Below are 24,830 nucleotides of genomic sequence, written 5' to 3' on the forward strand. Positions count from 1 at the left end.
AAAGTGAAGACAGTCCTGTGTCTCTAGATATAAAAAAGGAGGATCAAAATATTGTTTCCAAACCAAGGCAAACCAAGGTGAAGAGGAAGTTATCAATTACTAATGTTAAAGACCTCAAGCCTATCAGTAACATTAAATCACTTGTGAAAAAACCAGTTAAAAAAGTATCCAAGGTACATTAAAAATATGTATTGATATTTTTAATTTTTAATGAATTATAGTTCATTGTAAATCAATTATTTATCAATGTATTCTTTAGAATTTAGAGAAATTGTCTTCTTTTTTACCATAGAAGTGATGCTGCCTCTGTCCATTTAGCATGTAAATTCTTTTCCGATGTCATTCTTTTTGTCTCTTGCAAAATACTTTCTGCCTTAAATCTTGTAATGTGCTGGATGTTGGTGAGCTGAGGTTCACCTTAAGATCATTTTATCTCCAGTCTAGCTTTGTGGTATCATGTTTTTTTAGTTATTAACAACTCTGTCAAAGTGGTCAAGAATAATCTTAAACCAAACTAAAATTAATGGGCTTCATCACTGAATGTTTTAAAATTTTTGAATAAGGGTTAATAAAGAAAACATTATTTTTTAGTTTTATTCACAAGATTATTATTTTTTTGTTTGAGGCTTCAATCTTTATAATTTTTTTTCCTGATCTAGCTTGCTTTATTTTATCAGTTAATTTGAAATCTATTGAGAACTGGCCTATATCTAGCAAATAGAACTGGAGAAAAAAATAAAAAGTTAAATTGTTAATTGACTGCCAGTGTAATACATTCCGTAATGTGCTTTATTACCTAGTCTAGGTTGTTATGCCAAATAAAAGTTATCTCTTAATTCTTATACATGGATGAATTTCATAGTAGTTGCACAAGTATGCCAAGTGAACAAACTATAAAATAATTTGTTCTTGGTCTCCAAGGCAACATTACATACTATAAGTTATTAATTATGAGAGATAGTTGACCGTGGATGATAAATGAGGAGAAGATGGTTGGGGGTGCGGTCAATGAAACACAAATAAGTATGACTAACTTATTTTAATGTGCCGACGTTTCGGCTAGAGTTTCTAGCCTTCTTCAGGGCTGCTCGCTGAAAATTAGGTGCTCAACTTTTCAGCGAGCAGCCCTGAAGAAGGCTAGAAACTCTAGCCGAAACGTCGGCACATTAAAATAAGTTAGTCATACTTCTTTGTGTTTCATTGACCGCACCCCCAACCATCTTCTCCTCATTTACTATAAGTTATCTTGAAGTGGGTAGTTAGCTTGTAAAGTAATAAGAAATTTTTCTGGAACTCTAATTTGGTGGGGTAGTGCGTTAGACTTACGCATGCCACTGCCACCAATAATTATCTTTATTATCTATTGCTGCCTAGGTGACGCCTTTTAGATGGCCTACACCTTATCCTCTGCATCCGTCCGTCCTGGCCCAGGCTTTCTGGTGTTCATTCTGCGTCTGCTCCTTCACCTACATCTCCTTGTCTCGGTGGCTTGCCGATTCCGGTTGGTCGAGCCCTTCCTAACGTAAAGTGCGTCGGGCCGACCACCTCTTTCCACCCATAGATGCATTCCCTGACGAAGGGATAATTCTCCTCCTCCATCAGACGAGGGAAGTCAGACTCGGTTAGGGCGAATATTCCAGTTTTCCTTAACAACCTTGCACAGTGTCCTTCCATGGCGGTGCAATCCAACCCTATATGCTACGGAGTTTCAGGGACTCCACACGTAGAGCACCGGGGGTCTATGTTCTTCCCAAAACTTTGCAGCTTTCCCTGGAACCAACCATGTCCTGTTAGGATCTGCGAGACCCAATAATCTGGGAATACCCACCCCACTCTCAGTCTTGAATGGACGGTAGGGAAGAACTTCCTCATAGTAGCGCCCTTCTGGCCTGCCACTGTCCATTCCATTCTTCAATGGAATCCTCCCGCAGCATCTTCTTCCATAGGTTCGGGGTCTCGCCAATCCTCTATCGAAGTCCCTCCTGTAGCGCTACTAACCCCTGCCTCTTTACTTCGTACTAGACGAAATCCTCCTTGAGTATGAGGACCAGGGGCATCACTCTGGCTAGCACCTGTACCACCTCATGCGACACCGTTCTGTAGGTCCTCGTGACCCTTAGCAGAGCCAACCTCTGTATGGTGGCCAGTCTCCTCTTTTGATCCTCCATGAGATTCCAGCTCTACACAGGGGATGCGTATCTCAGAATACCCAGGACCATGCCTTTATAAATGGCCATCGTGGCCGGGTACCTGATTTCCCAGAACACACCCCCTATCCTAACTAGGGCCGTTTGTAGCTGAGGGAGTTATACAACTGCCTCATGACTGTAGTGGCAGTTTAATAAATCAATGTGGTTGCCCTTCATTGATTTTAGGGGGTGTATGACATGGTGATTAGGTAGGGGCTGTGTAATGGAATGCATGATCTGGGCATACCAGTATACTTAATGATGGCCTCCATGGAGAGCACCATCAGTAGAGTTAAGATAAAGGGCAAATTTTGCAACTCTCTTGCAGTTGGTTCAAGCTTTAGGCATGGTAACATATTAGCTCCACTCCTTTTTAATATTGTCCTTGTTACTATTATGAAAAGGGCAGGACTATTTAGGCTAATAGTTTAAGGACTATTATTTAATGGAGGAATAATATTTCACAGGATGACTCTACTGTTTTTATATGCAGATAATGTAGTGATTGCAGGATGATCACTTCAAGCAGCAAAGGATGCATTCTGTAAGTTGGAAGATGAGGCATGGAAAATGGGGCTCTATATTAACTAAGACAATGATTCGACCTGTAGAGCTCTCAGCAAAAGAACAAACAAGAATGTCTACTTAATTTATGATGATCTAGCTCTATTTTGCATGATTTCAGCATATGAAATGTTTTGTGACACATCCTGAGAATGGATTAAGGAAGAATGCTGATATAAGCTGCCGTAATGGGAAGCCGGACAGAATAAGGTCTATGGCACGATTGAAGGCAAGATGAATTGCTAATGTAAAAGAAGATCTAAGAAAAAGCAGAATATCCATCAGGTGTGCAGCCAACAAGGAGGATTGGGCAAAAGCGATTATGGAAGCCAAGGATTGCTACATGCAGGCCATGCTGTGCCACTAATGAAAACATTTATTACATATTTTGGCTCTCCTACAGAAGTCATCACAGCTGTTTGGGGACATTTGTAAAATGGCATGGGATGACCATGTTGCAGCCTAACCTTGTGTTGTCTTCCTGGCGTGTTGTATTTTGTCTTTGTTCCGTTAAAGCCAATTTCTTTGGCCTGCATCGTTATTAAAATTAAACAAAGTAGCAACTTTGTCTAAAATGCCAACTTGTACATTTATTACAGATTCCCCCATCTGAGTGGTGACCAAACTGGTGTGATTAGTGTTTCTTCCATAGCTACTTTAACATTTCCATTCTTATTAATTTATATGTATATAAATGGAGGGGCATAGCCCAATGGAATTATGATGCAGCTATGAATATTAATGTGTAGCACAGTTGATCTTTGTCAACACTTCAATTAGCAAAACATAAAATTTCCACAATGTAATAATAACAATTCTAATTGTTAACTTTTTGATATCTAAAATCGATGGTTTAGTTTTATATTCAAGTAAATCATTTTCTGATTCTGGAACAGGTACAGATTAAAAATAAATTGGAAACTCCAGAGAAAGGGGTCTGCTATTTCAGCCATATCCCCCATGGCTTCTACGGGAAGGAGCTTAAGAAGTATTGTAGTCAATTTGGGGAAGTTACTGGAGTATATCATCCAGTTAGCAAAGTAGGTTTAAATTACTTGAACATAATGTCACATTGATTGGCTGTCATCCGTTTTTTAATTCTATCCTCTTCATTTTTCAGAATGGTAATTCTCGAGGTTATGCATTTGTTGAATTCAAACACAAAGAAGTTGCAGAGGTGGTTGCTGAGACAATGAACAACTACCTGATGTTTAACAGGCTTGTAAAGTGTAAGGAATAATTTTTTATTGTAATTTAATTTTATTATTCATCATTATTACCTCAGAAAAATTCACAAAATTTAATTATAATGTATTCAAATGTTTAAATGAAATTCTTTATTTTTATTTTTATATACAATAGTAATAGTCTACAAGTGCACAATACTTGATAATATTAAATAATGTAGATATGAGAATCATCTAAGTAAGTACTTGTACGAAATTCGAAAATATTTAAAATTGAAGTATTCGAGGAGAAGATGGTTGGCGGTGCGGTCAAAATATAACACAAATAAGTTGATGTAACTTATTTAATCATGCCAATGTTTCGGCTAGAGTTTCTAGCCTTCATCAGGGCTAAGAACAGAACAAGATAATAACCAATGAATATAGAAAATAAAATATAAACAGAATGACATAAATTTAATAACTATGTCTCATAATTATAAAATTGAAGTAATATAAATAAAATAAAGAAAAACTTATATGTGATTAATTAAATTTGTTATTAGAATTACAAAATTAAAGAAGTAGATATAAAGTTATTTAAGCTAAGAGTCATAAGTAATATAAATAACATAATAAGGTGTGGTGAACATTGTTAATAAAGTGGGTGGAGAAAAAGGGGAATAAGGAAAGAGAAGCAAAATGGTAGAAAAGAATAAAAGGTATGTAATAAGAAAGACATACCATCTAGAGGTAGGTGTTACGCCAAGTACAACTAGTGCAGTGAGCCAATTGTAAAGTACAAATACCTTAGTGGAGACACTTGTAATGTATGGACTGAGGTAAAAAAGCAACTATAAACTAAATTGTTTCCTATTAACAGTTAGTTTAATTTATAGTTGCCTTTTTTACTTTAGTTCATACATCACAAGTGTCTCAGCTAATGTATTTGTACTCCATGATTAGCTCGCTGCATTGGGTGTATTTGGCATTAAACTGTTAATTGAAATTTATCAAATGTATACCACCATGATAAATATTTCTCTTGAGAATGTTTGAAAATTATGATTTTTTTTATTTATAATTTTTCTATGAATTGTTTTTTCCTTTTAGGTCAATATGTACCACCTGAATCACAGAGACCTTGGGTTTTCAAACAAGATAGAAACAATATGAAAGTAGCTGATTTGAGGAGGCAAGAAAATCTTCAGATGCAAATGAGGAATTTATCAAAAGTTGAGGTACAGAAATGGAAGAAGAGGCGCCAAATGAGGGTGAAGGCCCTTCACAAGAAGTTAGCTAAATTAGGTTTAGACTATGAATTCCAGGTAATGATTTATCAAATTTATATGTTTCAAATATTTGTTTATTGTTACTATTATTTTTCTTTTAAAATTTAAATTAAAATGGCCCACACAAAAAATTATGAAAGGACATAACATGACTCTGATCTAAGATTTCTATTGCTCATGCTGGGAGGTTGTGAACGTTATCAATGCAAATTATTTATTTCTAAGGTTTACTTTAAAGTAATCCTTAAAAACTAATATTTACTTTTGTTAGGATTTGTATTTAGAATAATTCAAATATAACAATTTTTAAATTATAATACTTTTATGTAAAATGGTTCGTGGCATTATGAAATTAATATGGATTTAGAGATATTATAGTTTTTAATTATTTTTATTTAAATGATAAATTACGTTGTCTTTAAATTCTCCATTTGGAATTAGATCCTAAATAAGTATCATTATTTTATAATTTAAATAAGTAAGGTTCATGGGAATGACAATATTTCTAAATGGAAACTAATTCAGATCAGAATATTGTTCTTGAGGATGAGGAGTACTAGGAAACATTGTTTTAAAATAAAATAAAAATAAAGGAGTTATATTTGAATAATTATAAAATTTATAAAAAAATCTTAAAAGCTAGAATAAATGATTGATCAAATAATGTATGGTGGTAGGTAATATTTATTCAACGTATAACTTATAATATAATTTTAGTTTATTTACATATTTGTTTCACTTGTGTGATAAATGGCTAAAAATCTAACAGATCATATCGAGGAGATGATTAAAATGAAACACACAATTTTTCAGTATTGAAAAAATATGAAAATCTCTAATACACATATGAAGAGAATAATGAAAAAATTACTATACCGACAATCCCCTTTTTAATTCGCCTTGTCACATTTTAGGTTTTTCAGAGTTATGTTGCTTACCAATTCATACAAGGAATAGCTTACATTACAAATCTTTAAAAATCTATTAGAATGAAAAATATAGCTTTTAACTGTTCTTGATATTTCTATTAGATATTTTTATTCTTTGTGGCTTTCATAGTTTTAAGCTCTGGAATGTCATTCAAAATGTTGGCATTCATTTAATAATACTTCATTATTGTTTATTTCATTTTAAACTCCTTCTTACCAATAGCTAGACAATCCTATTAAGTTAAGTATATGAAACAAAAATTCAAAATAAAATATTAATAGTAAAAAAAGTAACTTTTTTTCTTTTGTAACAGGTTAATGACACAAATGAAGTTACAGCCCAAGAAGAAAAGAAGAATGAACAATAATATGTGATAAGATGAAAACATAATTTTGATTGTAAATACTTATCACTAAATGTATATATTTATAAAGATCGTGTCATATTTTTTTTTTAGTATATTTTCATCTAATTCCATGCTATGATTTTTTTAAAATTTTTGTCATAGTTAATGCATTGTATGTATATTCTGTGGGAGGTTATTTGAGTAGTGAATCTTTCATTATGTGAAAATTGGGATTCATTTCCCTTTATTTTTTTCATTACATGTAATAAAATCAAAATAAATAAATAGAAATATATACTTTGAAATATAAAACTGAAATTCAAAAAGATTTAAGTATCCATTAATTTGATCTTTAATAATACAATTTATTTACTGATCTAAATTCAGGAATTCAAAGTTTGCTTATTTTAAAGCTTACATGGAACAAAATGTGTATAAAGGTATATGTCATATTACATTTTGAAAGAAACTTACCAGAATACTGTGTCCAGTACCAGTATAATGCAGTGTATTTTAGTTTAAACCAAAAAGCCATTCACAGTGCATAGATTTCACTTTTTTTTTAGTTTCTTATATCCAGTAGTAAAAAGTTTACCTATTAATTGTTTTCTCTTTTGTTATTTTGTTTTCGTTTTATTAATCATTTTTTGGAGAAGACTTGGTATATTTCCAACTGCTGATGCACATTTACTGTTAGACAATCATACTTGTTGAGCACTATTAGAAAGAGTTCTAATAGAGATATTAAATATTTTCTGAGATGTAGTTTTTCAAAAACAAATTTTTTTTTTTCCAAATTAGTTATTATTCATGAACTATCACATTATTTGGTGAAACATGACTAATTCTACAGTTATTTCGTTCGAATTTGCCTAGTACAGACATTATTTTTTTTTTTTTTTGGCCGATTGCATTCCTTATTTATTTTACTTAATTTATAAACTGCACATTAAATGAATAGTTTGCTACTTCAGTAAAAAGTAGTCTCAGGATTTCGAAAATAGAGGTTAACACTGTATAAAATGAGTTTGCTGGTTTAAATTCTGACAGTTTTTATCCATGTTGGTTTGCATTTCTAAATTTGATCTTTTTGATTTCATCCGACGATTCTGAAACCAGACCTTAACCTGAAAAATATATTAAAATATTTTTTTAAAAAATATCATGAAACTATTTATTATTATTTAAAAATAAATATTTGATTTTTTAAAAGAATGCTTACTTGGCGTTCAGTGAGGTCTAAAGCCACTGCTATTTCGTACCTTCGCAGCCTGGTTAAGTAGTTAGATTTTTGGAACTCTCCCTCTAGCCTATTCAATTGCCCTCTGGTGAAAGATGTTCTCTCTTTTCTTCGACATGTTGGTAATCCACCTTGATCATGGCCTACTGCAATAAATTAGTACATTAAACTTAATTATAACTTTTGAAATCATTTTTTTTTTTTATTTTCTTCAACTTTGAAGAAGTACAGAATTTTTCCAACAACCTGAGAAAATATGTGTAGAGACTAACTGAAACTTAATTTTGATAGCAAAATCATTACCGAAGCTTGGCTTTTGTGCTGGTTTCGGCCAAGACCAAAATTTATTTAGGTATGAAGAACATAGCTTTTATATAACATGATATATATTTCAAATAATACCAGTGTAGACCTTCATAACAACAGTAATAATTTGGATTATTTTTGAATTCACATACAATTGATACAATCAAAATCAAATCTTCCGTGATTATGATTAAAAAATCTCATATTATAACCCAAGAAAAGAATTTTATCCAAATTTTCACTAATTAAGATGTTTTGATGACCTGCTTAGATTTGGGGACACTCATCAGTGGGATCGAATGCAGAGTGTTTAAGACTGCTTTTATTAAACTGGCTACTGACAATCTAGGCTAGAAGTTAGTGATGGATTAATTCAACTAAAGCCTTTGAAGTATGTATAGACAATTCTTGATCTTAGAGTATGAGGGATGAAAACTAAATAATATTGAACCCAGCCTAGACATAGTTTCCACTTTACTTGGTAAACTTGCAAGGTATATCCACGATATGCAGACCATAAATTACATCGTACTGAAGTAGCCATATATCTTGCAGAGGATGTTAAGTTAGAATAAGGACATTCAAAAACCAATTGACTGATTTTACTAAATAGAGTAATTGGAACTTAATGGGGAGTGTCAGGAAGCTGTTCTTGCCTTTACTTTTCTTTCACTTATGAAATATGTAAACGAATTAGAAATGATAGCATTGGGAACATCTCTGCAAAACTTATTATGATCTATAACTAGACTCAAGACCTCCTCATTAACCTCTGCTTCTGCACTACAGCAATTGATGGTGAGAGTAGAACCATTGCGATACAAAAGAGAGTAGTTTAGTATTAACATGTTGTTTGTGCGCCTTCAGGGCTTGAATGATAAATATTGGAAGGGATATGCTCCTACTATGACCTATCTTAAAAAAACTTGGACTAAGGACCGTACAGGTTGGGGTAGGTCCCAGTGCGCTTGGTTCAGAGCATTGTGGGCTGGATTCTCACAATGATTCCTATTTGAAGCAGTTAATATTTATTTTTCCGCGGTCCGGAAAAATAAATCTTGACTCTCCCTCCATTATGCGGCGGCAACTCTGGTAGGCGCCAGAGGTTGGTGAATAGAACCAGGAGGCCCACTTGTTGTCTAGTTCTCCCCATCAAATACCAATACCAATTAAAACCGGGGAGAGGTATAGCATTGAGCACTATGCTCATATCGGGAAATAAACGTCTATATTTTCCTAACATTTCATCAGTTTTGTTTTTACTTTTGCCTACCTTCCATTAATCATTTATGAATTGATGCAAGAAGATCTTAGATCTTTTACGAAATATGGATTTTTCAGCCCTTGATGGAAGAGCTAGAATTTACAATTTCAATTTCAAATGGTTTTTATTTTAAGATTTTTATCATCATATAATCATATTATATAAATATAAAACAAAAGGATGAGGCGTCTACCATGAGATAAATGTTCATGGGACACCTCTTAGGGGACAAAAAAGTAGGACACTCCTGCTGGGTTAAAACGCAGATGAGGTTTCTCAAAGCGACAGAATGCTACTATTCCCTCTCTCCTGGGTACATGAGCCTGTAGCACTCATTCCTGTTCACAGTTGCTTTTTTATGACCTCTATAGAACAATAAACCTCTTAAAATACTTGTATTTGTACCTATTTGTATAATAGGTTTTGGCTTCTAAGGGTTCAGGCTGCTCTCACTGGGTCCAATGAGCAAGTTGATACATGCAAAAAACTCTTAAATTGGTAAAAAAAGACGTAAATTGGATTTTAGTATCAGGCCATTGGTATCTCTTAGGGAACATAAAATCATAAAGATTGGCCAAGCAAGGTTCCGAAACATATCAGGCATGAAATTCCCTGCAGTATGCAGTTTGCTTAACGAATAGGAAGGTGGCACTGAGGACAGGATCAAGAAATGTGTAAAACGTTGACGTAGGGTGAATGAAGTCATGGTGGCTTCTTTTCAGTTGTACCAGAACTCTCTCCCCACTTATTCGCTATGCCTTTTACCTCTGCAATAATTATTCCTAGAAGTTTGCCATTTTGCTATTTATATCAAATATGTCGAATCGAAATTACTCTTTCATCCCAGAAAGAGAACTTGTATTTTTTTTAGTTTAATAACGAAATTTAAAATGAAAAGCCTGCTGGCCGCTAGCCGATTCCGAACCAAGTACCTCCAGTTGGGCGGCCTTGCTGTATAGTACAAGAGCCGGAGTGAAAAAAGGCAGTTATTTCACTCCAATGATGATTGATATTTATGATTAGTTTAATGAAAACTATCTATAATTACTAGTCAAAATTGATGAGTCTGCCAAGTATAGGTAGGGGGAATAAAAAATGGCGGCACACATTAACTTTTTCATTGGAAGCTCTGTATCCTCAAAACTACCAACACTAGAAAACCAAAGAAAACATCATTTAAAGTTGAGTAAATTTTCTAAAATATAAACCTTAAAGAACTATTTATGTACAATAGTTATAGATATAGCTTTTTAAAAAGCAACATTTCATAAAAAATGTACTGAAAAATCAGTAGTTGGTGAATTTATTTTGAGAAATCTATATCTCAAAACCATTCCACGAACGAATGTCTATTAGCACTCAAATGAAAGCTAGTTTAATATACTATAAAGTATAATATATAGTATATATAATATCATATTTGCCAAAATAAATTGATTTATAGTTGTTCGTACAAAATTTCATATTCCCGAGAATAGTGGCACATTTCACAGATTTTAAAAAAAAATTTATGTTTGAGGTATTCTGAAGTTAATTTGTAACAACTCTAATAGCTTTAGGAATGTCTGTAAGATGACCTCAGTAAAGAAAGTAATCTATATAATACGTCCAACTGTAAATAGAATCAAAACTTTCTTATTGCCATATATGTCACTATTAGCAGAATAGCAGACATGCTAAAAATTAAGTTTATTTAAATTAAAATTATGAAAAAAGTAAGATAGAAAAAGAAAAGGCAATTTATTAAATGTATTAGTAAAATAATAGAATTAAAATATAAGGTTATATAAGCCAAAATGAGTGATCCAACTGTGGTGGCAAGATTATTATTATTAGATCAACATCTTCAACGGCACTAGTCGATGTTAGCAAAGAGACGTTTGAAATGGGTTTGCGACTGTGGAAATTATTATCAATATTTTTATTTCCCTAGTATATTTCTTTTAAATCTATTTTTATTTATAATTCATTTAATGTTTCATTATTTTACATTTGTTTTAGTGGCAAACCCATTTGAAACCTCTCGCCATATAATCAATTAATGATAATTAACAATGACAAACTAGGTTTTTATTTCGTTGTAAAACTCTAAACTGAATATTTCTGCTAATAATAATTATGAATGCTTTGTTATATATGTCAAGTGTAAATATTGTTGTGTTGACAAATAAAGAACGTAACTAAAGAGTCATCTTTATTGTTACAACAGGAACACGCAGTAAACAACTAACAATAATTTGATGTGATGAGCATAAGTTACTAGCGTGGTGAATGAAGAAAGGAAAGGGAGAAAAAGTGTTTAGTTTATGATATTTTCCTTTTATTGATTAAGGCTATTATCTTATCTTATTTTTTGTTAGCCCTGACGAAGGCCTGAAATTCTTGCCGAAACGTTGGCACTAATAAAATAATCTTTATGTGGAGATGGTCGGCGGGTGCGGTCAGCAAATAAACAAAAAATAATCTGGATTATCTGTGTAGGAAGTTTGGTGAGTCAATTCTTAAAAAAAAATTCTTTTGAGGTTAAATGACTTCCAATTTAATGAAATTTCTTTATTAAAATTATCACTACATGGTACAACGTTTCGGGACCACTGTCCCATATTCAACAAAAATATTCAAAAAAATATTTATTCTTGCTGACGTTTCGATCTGAATTTCAGGTCAAAAAAACAGAAAGAGATAACAACCGTCATTCAAAGAAACATAAAAATTAAAAGAAATAATAATAGTTGTTATCTCTTTTTGTTCTTTAGCCCTGATGAAGACCTCAAATTCAGGTAGAAACATTGGCACCAATAAACAATTTTTTTGTTCATTTGCTGACCGCACTCGCCGACATTTATATATCTTTACCGATATTTATATGTATATCAGTTGTTGTTAAAACATATGTTTTTTAAAGGTAAAGTTATTAAAATACTTATTCATGTGGCATGTAACATGTGCTTAATAAAGCCTAGTTTACTTAACTTACTAATAAAATAAGTAATAAGTTTTACGAGTTACTTTTCAATTCCCCTACCATCTTATCCGCATGTGATAACCACGGTAGACAACTAACGCAACGTTTTTTTGGTTTATGTTAAATTTCAGCGTAATTTTTTATTCTCTCGATCCCAAAAAGACCTAACGAACTTTTTGACGTAACTAATTAAATATACGTAATGATCAATTGGTTTATATCAAAATTATAAATTAGGTACTACTAACGTAGTTCAAGGACAATGTTTTCAGAAATTTGCAGATACGCCACATAGGCTTAGCACGGAACTATAGGATGTTCGTCCCGGTTTGAACTCGTACTGTAAACATTTTAACTTATTATCTCGTCCCAAATTCAATTCTTTCTTCTGAATATAAACATTTGCAAAAAGCACATGCGAAGGATATTTTGAACTGATAAGAGTCAAGATCACATTAAAATATCTACTAAAATAAAAATTAAATTCTAAAAAGGAAACGTTATGGAAATATTTTAACTAACACTATATTAGCTGTGTTTTGGTAGCCAGGTGCTGTGTGGTAGAGCACATGTAACCAGCTTCTCAACATTTGGTGGCTTCAGTTTTTGTTGAGCTCTCTTATCTTACAATGTAATCTGATTTTGTTTTTTACATCCTCGTGTATAATGGCTATTGTGCCCTACTAATCGGATTTGATCGATATTATGATTTCCTCAAATCATTTTTATATATTATAAGAATATAGGCCAATCACTTTATCCATCCTGCTATGAAAAAGGTCAAGTAGTAATAATTTTACTATCACATCCCTATATAGAATATACAGTAAGGGAAAGTGTTACGATCTTGCAAAATTTCGAATTCTAGTTTTCGACGAAAATAAACTTGTTGAGGTTCTCTAAGTCAAAATAACCATGTTTCGCTAAATGATCTGTGTGAGAACATCCTAGCTAAAAAACTAAAAATTCTACGGGACTGAAATTACATATTAATGGCAGGTATATTCCTGGAAAGTGATCGCAACCTTTTCATTAAAATCGACCAGCTGGAAGTTCCACTTTATAGAATCGATTCTAATAAAAAAATGGCTCTAACAATTTTTATTAAACTCGGTGAATCAATGTACAAAATGGTTTAAACTCTTTAACGGTAGATATGGCTTATCGTTATTGAAATGGTCTAATGTGGCTTAAATACTAAATTTTCAAAAAAATATTTATTTGTAAAGGGATGAACTCGATAGTGGGAAAAGTGGCCAAAACATTGTTTAGATGATGAAGTAAATATAAGAAGTTAAAATAAGGGTTATTCCTTCCGGAAAAATAATACTAATAACTAATATACTCTTTTGAACTCTGTTATGTGAAAAATGGAAAACTGTCTTATTAAAGAACATGAAATTGTTCGAATGAGTATGGCAATTATGAAAAATTTGCGAGGACACACCTGCAATTTTCCAGAAGTATGATAAGTATCCAAAGAAAATACCGCATTAGCAACAGAAAAGTACAGTCTAGAATTAAAATTAAACGTCTACCATAAGGTGCACATCAACGGAGGGGAGCTGGTCATCATCGCTAGGCTTGATACGAGAAGATGATCCAACATTGCTACACAGTGATAATGAAGATTTTTCATGTTTATAAACCAGATTCTTACCTCCCAACGTAGAGGCTTTTAGTTCTGTAAAAAATGGAAATGAAAGTTTAAAAAATGCAAGAATTTGATAATCAAATAAAGTAAAAAATAAATGTTTTCGCGTTTCCATGGTTATTACAATAGTCAGATTTTACTTTGACATACCTATGTATGAAATGTATAGTAATCCGGAATAATAAAAAAATTATGTTGAAACGTACAAAGATTAATTTCATATCATAGTAGGGTGGCATGCATACCCAATTTTTCCAATAAGAAACATTATAAGTTTTCATAGTTAGGGAATGCTATCGCATAGTACTGCAAGATTTATTTATGTGATAAGGGAAGATATAAACTTAATGAAATACTATGTGCGACTACTATCTACTGACTAATGTGTACAACTTGTCTTCTAGAGGGTCCTTCAACAACTATGTTCGGCTCCTCTTCTACTCTCTAGAATAATGACTGCTTAACTTTTTAATATTCTTTATTTGGAAGATGAATAATAGTACTATTCATTTAAACATTTATTTTATTAAACAAAGGCATTTGAGTACTGTATGATAAAAAAATGAATTCTTTTGAGATTCTCAACGATTCGGTGTGTACAAAGAGATGTAAAAGTTGCGATCGGGGCACCCGAAATACAGAAGAGATATCAGAAAGCGATAAAAAGATGAAAGAGGGCGAAAGCGAAGAGGATCCTATGAAGATAAGCATCTCCGCCTGACATTTCACGAGATCTAATCTCGTTGGGCATCGTTTACTGTCCCGACAGTCGCTAGGTCGGCAGTAGCTAACAATTAGAAAATAATTGTTCCAAAATGGTGTTTTGTTTTACATCTTTTATAGCAGGTTCTTAAGTAAAGGTCATTTTTTAGTTCCTATTTTTATAGAAAAACACATCTCTAAAAACAATTATTGTTCTTAGGTTAGCTCTATGATAAAATCATTCCCAAACAAAACTGAAACGAAATTCTTCTATTAATATTTAAAGTTTGCTTCTATTAATAATGCGTGCATATTATGGCCAAAAATGCCATGACGAGGCAAAAAAACAATTTTGATGATAACAAAATGAACTTCCTTAAAATAATTTAATATTGAATTACTTTCTTAAATTAATTTTATATAAAATTTGATAGGGATAACGTTAATAATAGATTCTAAATTGAGCCACAATAATGGTAATTACAAATGAAGTAACTGTTCTTTTTCTAACGAAACAAATAAGAGTTTTAGTAAAACCATTTAGTGAAACCAAGTGGGACTCGAAAATTGGTCATTTATAAGAATTGCCATACATTCATCAAAGTTATTATTAATCTACCAAAAAATATAATATAAATTTTTTCCATTTTAATTTAAATACTTATATCTGCAAATACTTATTATCTTTAAATAATATTACCTTGAGTTTTTATTTATTTTAACTTCTCTGGTATATGTTTTCTCATTTTATATATATTTATCCCAGACAATACTTTTGAATTTTTATGACAAAATAAAATTTTATGTATAGTAAAAAATTTTAAAATATTCAAAAGTAAATATTTCACAAGTCATGCACGCTTTAGGACTTGGAAACTAAAAAATTGTAATTAAAACGATAAAAGAAAAAGTAAATGACATTAGTGAAAAAAATAAGACAAAATGAAAAAAAATCCAAAGAATAAAAAATTAAATGACAAAAAAGGTAATAAATAAATATAAAAAACAACATCCATAACACTCACAGCAAACATTAAAATCGCTATATTAGTGCATTATTGTATATGATGCACACTTTCATTCAAGAATGAACAAGAATAGTAATATTGAAAAATGGAATAATATTACGTGGTAGCAAATACTAAAACTAGATAGTTTTCAGAATTCAGTTTTTCAAGAAAACTAGATATTTGAACTGGGATAGAAACGACTGTATCTATTTTATTAATTTTTGGTTTTTAGTACATTTATCTTAAACATTGCAATGTATGTTTAACATAAAACCGTTTAACTTAAAAAGTTTTTTTACCTATTTTTATTTTATGATCAACTTAAAACAGTTACTTATTGTTATGTTGGTTGTTTTATATTGTGGATTTAATCTAACGAAACATTTTTGTGCAAAAACATATTTTTCGAAAGTTGTAGTTACCTCGCTGTAACCAATCAACGATTGTCAGTTCAATTCAAAGTTTATGTGTTGAAAGTTCATCATATACTTTTTGTTTATGATGAGTATCATAAAGTATGATAATTCTATGCCAGATTACTACAACTACATTCCAATTTTTCGAAATGATAATTTGATTATTCAACCTTTACTTCAAGTAATGGCAAGAACTTCAGTGGCGTAGCACGCGGCCTGGACGCGTAACGAAATTTTCGATGGTGCCACTTCGTTTCTTTCGAGGGAGGGAGGAAGGAAGGAGTTAAATCCAACAACTTTTCAAGTAAATATAATACAGATAACCTTCCATGTAAGTTATGTAATGAACAAAAAATTAGTAGAAATAAATAAACCAGTGTAGACCTTCATAACAACAACAATAATTTGGATTATTTTTGAGTTCACATACAATTGATACAATCAAAATCAAATCTTCTGTGATTATAATTAAACAATCTCGTGTTATAAGCCAAGAAAAGAATTTTATCCAAATTTTCACTAATTAGGATGTTTTGATGATCTGCTTAGATTTCAATAGCAGGTCGCTGGGAACACTCATCAGTGGGATCGAATGCAAGGTGTTTAAGACTGCTTTTATCAAACTAGCTACTGACAATCTAGGCTAGAAGTTAAAGATGGATTAATTCAACTGAAGCACTCGAAGCTTGTATAGAAAATTCTGAATCTTAGGGTATGAGAGATAAAACTAAATAATATTGAACCCCGCCTAGACATAGTAGAAATAAATAGTTAAAAATAGTTCAATATAAAATGTAGATAGTACATTAGTTTAATCTTATCTTCATGATAAAAAAGTATTGGTTCCAAATTTATTGATAAATAGCAGACCCGGCAATGTTTCGCAATTACTAGATTTAGGGATGTAGATAGATTAATTGAATATAATTGAAAGTTTGATATAAATTAATATATTTAGTTATCTACATATTGAATCAATTTCTTATATATCCATTTAGATAAAGTAAATAACATCATATAATAAAAATATATGGTAAAAAATAGAACTAACTTCAACACGACTCAACCAATGTTCTCGAAATTTGGGAGTGGTATAGGGCTCTATAGTCTGCACCAAAATGCACAAACCGGATCTAATTAAACGGAATAGAACCGGAGATATAAAAGAAAATCTTTGAAAAGATTATCTTAATTTGAAACCAATATTTTAATCTTATAGCGGCATAATCTTAATGGTAGTAATATACGTAAAACGAACAAACATAAAGCTTCCTAACGGTTGTTGGAATATGATAAAAAGTAAAGGAGTTATAGTACAAGAGCCGGGAAGAAAAAAAGGCAGTTACCTCACCTCAATTTTTGATTACTTAATTAAATATAATTACTAGTCAAAACTGATGAGTCTGCCAAGTAAAGATAAGGGGAATAAAAAAATAGCGGCTGTTTCAAAACCTTAAAAAAACATTAATTTTTCATTCGGAGCTGTATATCTTAAAACTACCAACAACATCATAAATAAAATTCACTAATTACTGATATCTCAGTAGTTAATCACGTTCCATACAACATTTTTATGAAATGCTGCTTTTCAAAAAGCTATATTTCGAGAACTATAGAACGTAAATAGCTCTATTAGGCTTTAAATTTTAGCAAATTTATTCTACTTTAAATTATGCTCTCTTAGATTTTCTGGTGTTGTTGGTAGTTTTAAGATATACAGCTCTGAAAGAAAAATTAATGTTTTGAAACAGCCACCATTTTTTTATTCCCCTTATCTATACTTGGTAGACTCATCAGTTTTGACTAGTAATTATACCTAGTTTTTAATTAAGTAATCAAAAATTGAGGTGAGGTAACTGCCTTTTTTCTCCTCTTGGGCTCTTGTACTATTATGAACGATTATATAAGCAATGGACACAGGGAGAAAAAAAATTCTTCAAATAAATTAAGTTAAAAAATAACTTTTTACTTCAAGCCTCATTATGTTTTTGTTTTTAAAATTTTTTTTGTGAATATAATATAGTTTAGCGAAATTATTAATATGTTTTTCTTATTCTTAGGTAAGAGACGAATCCATTGGTATCATAATAACCGCGAAAAAACGTATACTGCATGAACTAAGCCCTAAAAATCCTTAATTTTGTTAATAATTTTACAGAAAAAATCGGAATTGCCCATAAAATCCGAATAAGCTACGTATAAATACGGAATAGCCTTTACATTTTTCAGAACAAATGCTGAGTATTTAGCATAAAGCCCCATGACAATTGGGTGAAGAGTATAGAAATGTACGTATGTACATTGTACTCAAGTAAGAACAAACAAGTATTCAATTTTTGTATATTACATTTTTTGTTATTACAGATGTTGGTCCAATAGATGATTGACCGTATTTGAATTGGGAGATGATCAGGGTCACGGTCAAGAAAAATAGTTGAAAACTATTTTTATTAAATAGTTTTTATTAACTCTTGTAACAGATCAAATAACTGTAAATAGAGAGACAAGTATTAAATTTTCATTCCATATTCACTATTACGAACTCATAGGATAGTGGAGTTCTCAATTGGCAGTTCAAGACACTAATGTTAAATGAAATTGATAAAGAAGATATAGGATACTTTTTCCATGCCCTTTGTTTTTCATAATAAATAAGAGAATGGTATTTTCATTTTCTAATTTAAAAAACAGTTTATTTAAAGAGTCTTTATTTACCAGTTTTGCGTTGATTTTTTCTTGATGTCATGGAAGCGTTTTTCTCGATTAAGAGTGTTCCCCGATCTCTATGATAAAAGTGAGCTGTACGTACTCCTCATCAATTAGTGAATAAGAAAAACGACAATGCCGGAATATATGTGATATAGTTTAAATCATTAATGTCGTTTAAATTATATTTCTTCTGGAAGATTATACTAGTATCATTCCTTTGAAAGATAGTGATAAAAAAAGTTTGTATATTACAACTCGAAAAGTATATATCTTCTGGAAGATTATACTTAGATCATTCCTTTGAAAGATACTGATAAAAAAAGTTTGTATATTACAACTCGAAAATTATATATCTTCTGGAAGATTATACTTATATCATTCCTTTGAAAGATAGTGATAAAAAAAGTTTGTATATTACAACTCGAAAATTATATATCTTCTGGAAGATTATACTTATATCATTCCTTTGAAAGATAGTGATAAAAAAAGTTTGTATATTACAACTCGAAAATTATATATCTTCTGGAAGATTATACTTATATGAATGAATTGCAAATATCTGACTTATGGAAGATTTTTAGTCTTGTTTTTTTAAAATATAAAAATAAAAGGAAATCTGCCCATCCATGAAGTTCAGGTTACTTTTGTAAAAAGGAACATTAGATACATGCTATGTTTTACTTAATATCCATCAGGGTTTTTCTTTAATACATAATGCTGGTGAAATATTTGTTGTTCCTTCTAGTGTGTTGAGGCTTGAATACTCAATGCTTGAGTGCTGAATACTCTTTGGGATGATAATATTATGTGAATAATATCAAATTCCTTAAAGAAATATTATTTTTATATATTATTTTCATATTGTACAACACTTTATTTAGACAATAAACACATATATTTAATCAGGATCTAACAGAACTAGGAGAAGCTTTTAGTACCATCGTACTCGATTTTAACAATGCTTCGCTAGATTTGAGCATAAATATACATTAAAGGAACACATTTGAAAGTCAATTATAATTATTTTAGTGAGTGGAAATTAATTATTTACATATATTTCATTATTTTTATAACATTTTAATCACCCTTTTATTAAATTTTAATTTCATTGCAATTCTTCGTTATCTAATGTTTTTTGGTAACTTAATGTGGCACCCATTAAAAGGAAACCCCTTGATTAATTCCCTTACCCTGAATGTTTCCTTACAATCCTCAATCATTATATTGATCATCAAACGAAGTCATTTGATAACATATTAGACGAGCAGATACACAACGCAAAATTTATATCGTCAGAAATTTAAAAGGTTGGATACACAACTTTGGGATGTTGTGTTGTTGTTAGAATTTTAATAATTTTTACTTTGAAAATCATTTATGATTAAATCATTAAGACTGACTGCTGATAAATAACTATAATTATATGTTTTTGATGAAAATTAATACAGTAATGAGGCATTTCGTTCATTTTATCACGCCTGATATGTCTACTCACTAGAATAATACTTTAGTTAAAAATCTATATTACGAAAAAAAATCACATTAAATGTATGCCTGCTTCAGAACGGTATCTAGGATCATTTTCGCAAGGAGCAAAGAAAAAATAATCGAATCATTTGACTTTAAATGTTTGAAAACTTTTTTAAACTGCACCAAATTTGGAGAATGATCCTATATCTTTCCAAGAATTGGCGAGTTTTTGGCCTTTCTATTTTTATTAAGTAATTAGCTGCCCCGACAATGCTTTACTAGTGCTAGATTTGAGTATGTACTACGCTGGTTTTCGCTTATAACGACGTATCGTTTATAGTGACGAATATTTCCCGACCTATGATTTTCAGAGCTTCCCCAATTTATATTTTTTAATGTATACAGCAACTACGGTAATAACGACTCTTTGTCAAATAATGCAATCATCATATGAATAAAGCAATTTATTGGTGTTCAGTTGAATGGTAATTTTCACAAATCTTATTTCACATTTACATGAAGTGTAATACTGGAAGATTATTGATTGACCGTGTGTAAAGATGAAAGGAATATGGTCCGGGTGCGGTCAAAAAAGAACAAAAAAATAGTAATGGAAGATTATTGATTGACCGTGTGTAAAGATGAAAGGAATATGGTCCGGGTGCGGTCAAAAAAACTGTTGTAACTATGTGTGTTTGTATCTTCGTCTGTATCTGTATACGTTTGATGAAACGTTGGCTCAATAAAATAGTATAATTCTACTATTTGAATTTTTTTGACCGCACCCGGACCATATTCCTTTCATGAAGTGTAATAGTTTGTTGGTTATAACGATGATCGGTTACAATGATCGAATATGCCCGGTACCGTAATAAATGATATCCACTGTGTATATAGATTAAACGAATAGAATTTTTATTAGAAAGTTTGATATCGATTTAGTTATAACTAAACATTTACGCACACATTATTATTTTTATTTCGGAAATTCGTTATATTATTGATAATACTTTTCTGGTTTAGGTCAATCTTTTTTCTATATTTAGGTAATTTAATTTTAATTTCATAATTATCAATACCTAAGAATCAAGGTCGACACCGAATATTTTGGAAACAAAATACCTAAAACCTGTAAATTGGAAAAGAATGTAAAGTGACCAAGGAGCAATATATTTTTATTCATATGGATAGGCGATATCGAAAATTCGCAATACCTTGGCTAATACTTGTCCGATTTAGGTCATTTTTTTTTATTTGTTTAGGTAACGCTAAATTTCTTATGATAGAACATGAAAATGTGTACATTTTGAGTTCTACGCCAATAATGTTTAATTTTGATCTTAAGTTTTTTTCCTACTGGATAAATCCAGAATTTCAACAGCTAAGAAACTTTCCAGGAAGACATCAAACATTTTGAAAAAGCAACATGTAAAGAACTTTCGGAGATTTTAAATAAGTACAAACTAATATTACATTTTTATTTATATAGATTATTGTTTTATATACTTGAAATTTCAGAGAAATATATAAGAATGAAAAAAAAAAATCGCATTTAGAAATCACTGTTCCAACTCCCCTGATGCTAAAATACAATATATTTTGTTAAACTTAATTATTGACAATAGTGGAAGATTGGATGCATTAATTCAAAATAAAATAAATAAATTAGTGAGAAACCCTTAGGCAAAAACTTTGCATCATCACTGATTTGATAAGTTATTAAATATATATAGGACGAATCCTTACGATCTTGATCCGGTTGATCCGCGATGTCCTGTGGCTGGCAGACCTGCTCCTCCTGCCAGTGGTACCAACCGTCCCAGGAGGAGTCCATACCGGCACTGAGCTGTTGGCTGCTACACAAAAAAAACTGTGTCGTCATATTTCTTCTTATGTCGCCGCTTGTTGCCTGACGAATCATCTCTATTATGTACCAGCTGCGCTAGTGGTGGCACTGCATTTACAGGAAGCTTTGTACTCTTGCATTTTGGTAGAACTGGTGACAGCATTAAACAATTACTTAAAGTGACTATCTCATCAACTCTATAGTACTTTTAAGGTGCCTAGTAAATATGTTTTCATCTCCTACTTGTTTCTGACTATATTGAGTTTAAATTATAGAAAAATATAAATTTCACATTAACAATCTTTTTTTTGGATTTGGCCTGGTTGTTACCTGTAGGTGACAATAACTCCAAAGCAATTATAATTTATAATAAATTTTCTAAAAAGACCTGTATTAAGTGACAATTCACTTTCAATTAAAATAAAAAGATAATTTAGGGTTTGTGCATACATTTTCCGTTTCGTAATTAGTGTAAAACAAAGTACAAATTTTACAAGTCACTGAAACCTCATGGCGCCTTGAACGCTTTCAAGGAAATGATTACAAGGAGTTAGGTTTTGGCAAGAGACAATTATTATTTGTTTTACCATTAAACAATATTTCAAATGAAGCTTTTTCTAGATGCCCTGGAGTCCTGAAGACACCTGCATATTTTTTATACGCTCTCAAAATTGTGTTGCCTGTGGGTAGCAATGAGCGCTGGAGGGTTAATGGATGGAGTGAAAAATATAGTGATTAACTAAACAGTCAAAGTTTTAAGTTTCAGTAGTATAGGGAATTAAAAGACCAAAATAAAGCAGAGCTGTGACGGCACGTCTCACATTGACTTTCTAAAACGAACTAACGGAAGAGATATACCACATCACTCCAAGACAAAATATCGCATTTTCAATGAGTTTGGAGCAAGCCTTGAGTTATCATGGAGTGATGTGGTTATTTGATAGACTTCAATTTTTTGTTTTAATCCCTCAATAGGTGAATCATAATAGGGTTTGTTGGTTGCAAAATCTGAAAACTCATTCGACGCAGAATTTAATTTTTTTGTATACCATAACTTTTTAGCTAAAAGGCACCGTTTAGGTGTCATAGTTAAAAAAAAAAATTGAAAATTTCAAGGTTTTTTGGTAGCCAAAAGTTCTCCAGAGCTCGAATTTTTAACATTATTGGTTCATATGTGTTGATACCAACATAAAAAGAAATAAAATAAAAGCTACTACTACACCTTTTGCAACCAGCAAACCCCATCTCGGCAGTAGATTCATAAAAACTTGTTATTGAAAAGAAAGTGTGTAATTGGTCGAGTAAAGATATGTGTTTTTAAGAACGAAACCTGTTAATAAACTAATTCAAATGAAAAAAAACATTAGTCAATAATTTTCTGTTTAAAAATGTGTGTTATAAAATTACAATGAGTTATTACTTTGATATATCGGCATGGCTCATTTTCTACTGAGCCGTTTGGATTTCTTTGGCTGCTCTGCTGACAGGTGTGAAGATGTTAAAAAAATTCTATCATTTTGCTCATGTTGTTTCTTGAGCTTAAATATCTAGTTGAAGTCATCGGAGGTACGGCTTTATTAATGTCTAGAATGAAGTAATGAATTAACCAATTAGCATTGCGCTAATTCAGAACTTTCAAAAGTATTTAAAAATTATCAAACCACAGTAATGTAGACCAGAGATAAAACATCTCACATCGAATTATTATAAAATACTGAACATAGCATATAGTTTGAGCATAGATATATTATGTTATTCATGTCGCATTTTACATTTTACACAACAAGAAATTCCATGTTTGTCAGTACTGAACACCATGTGACTGGCACAACTTCAACTAGCGGTTATACGATATTGACGAAATTTTCAAGGACTATGGGGGTTGTTGTCATATTAATTTCCACAATATTTTTCCACCTTATCAGATCCTCTTCCCAATGGAATCTTATTCCTACTTCTATCCATCTCTCTAGTACCCTTCCCACATTCAAATCCCAGTGTTTCCTATCCATTCAATTCTAATAGAATTAAAACAAATTTTCCTCTTTTTCATTTAGACTTTATAAAATCCGATATTTTAATTCTGTAAATATTTATTCTTTTAATCAGTACTACTCTGTAAATAATTGTTTCCAAGTTATTATTATCATATGTTTGCCTATATCTGTTTAAAGATTTAACTATTATTTTATTATGAATTAATTATTTTATTCCTTTATTTGTTACTCTAAGGCCCTAAAGCTGAGTTGCTATTTCTGTTGTATTATCCTCAAGGGATGAGCCTCTGATTCTCTGAACACACCCATATTTCAAAAAAGGTTCTTCACTTTGATTTTATTCTCACACGACAAATAGTTAACTTTGAAATATCGATGGCTTACCTCAGAACGGTGCTAAGCACATTGGTCCACTGACTTAAAAAAATATATATAATTAAAGGTCCTTTATTTGGGGAAAATTCGTTAAAAAATTTAACAGTCCTTTTTTTTTGTAATTAAAAAAATAATTCTCAAACAAATCTTTCTTTTCATTTTTCGCTCTCTTTAATTAAAATAAAAATAACAGTAACGGAAATAGGACTTAGTAAGCTAAGTAACTGGGACCAATGTTTGTGTTACCTTTTTTAATTATTTATTATATATTTTTCATAGCCGCTTATCTTCTTCTGGCATTTAAAGTTTTCTAAAAAGCTCCTTTTATTTTTGTTTTAAGGAGGCTTGTATAATATAATTTTATGATTTCTGGTATTTCTAGATATTTA

General features: G+C 31.1%; 2 protein-coding genes across 4 annotated transcripts in view; one reads left to right on the forward strand and one right to left on the reverse strand.

Annotated features, from left to right (window-relative positions):
* LOC106689052 (MKI67 FHA domain-interacting nucleolar phosphoprotein-like) overlaps positions 1-6,591 on the forward strand; it is a 10,354-nt gene extending 3,763 nt beyond the window's left edge. The window contains exons 4-8 of the mRNA XM_067051079.1: positions 5-173; positions 3,650-3,793; positions 3,874-3,982; positions 5,033-5,247; positions 6,455-6,591. Coding sequence (XP_066907180.1) covers positions 5-173; positions 3,650-3,793; positions 3,874-3,982; positions 5,033-5,247; positions 6,455-6,508 — 691 coding nt within the window. The 3' untranslated portion in view covers positions 6,509-6,591. The remainder of the gene's footprint in view (positions 1-4; positions 174-3,649; positions 3,794-3,873; positions 3,983-5,032; positions 5,248-6,454) is intronic.
* Positions 1-22,087, reverse strand: part of LOC106689053 (homeobox protein H55) — a 24,039-nt gene extending 1,952 nt beyond the window's left edge. The window contains exons 1-4 of one of the 3 annotated variants that reach the window (XR_010844447.1): positions 21,970-22,087; positions 7,710-7,870; positions 6,962-7,614; positions 4,229-4,330 (exon numbers count right to left, since the gene is read on the reverse strand). Coding sequence is in view for 1 of the 3 variants with exons in the window: in XM_067051084.1 (XP_066907185.1) it covers positions 7,495-7,614; positions 7,710-7,870; positions 21,970-22,057 (369 nt within the window). In the remaining 2 variants the exon portion in view is untranslated. Of the gene's footprint in view, positions 1-4,228; positions 4,331-6,831; positions 7,615-7,709; positions 7,871-21,969 lie in introns of those variants that run through there. The other 2 variants (XR_010844446.1, XM_067051084.1) reach the window with 2 other exon arrangements.
* Positions 22,088-24,830: the final 2,743 nt, after the last annotated feature.

This window comes from Halyomorpha halys, unplaced genomic scaffold (assembly GCF_000696795.3).
Source record: "Halyomorpha halys isolate HHAL.00 unplaced genomic scaffold, Hhal_1.1 Scaffold1271.1, whole genome shotgun sequence".
In the NCBI taxonomy this organism is placed as follows: Eukaryota; Metazoa; Arthropoda; class Insecta; order Hemiptera; family Pentatomidae; genus Halyomorpha; species Halyomorpha halys.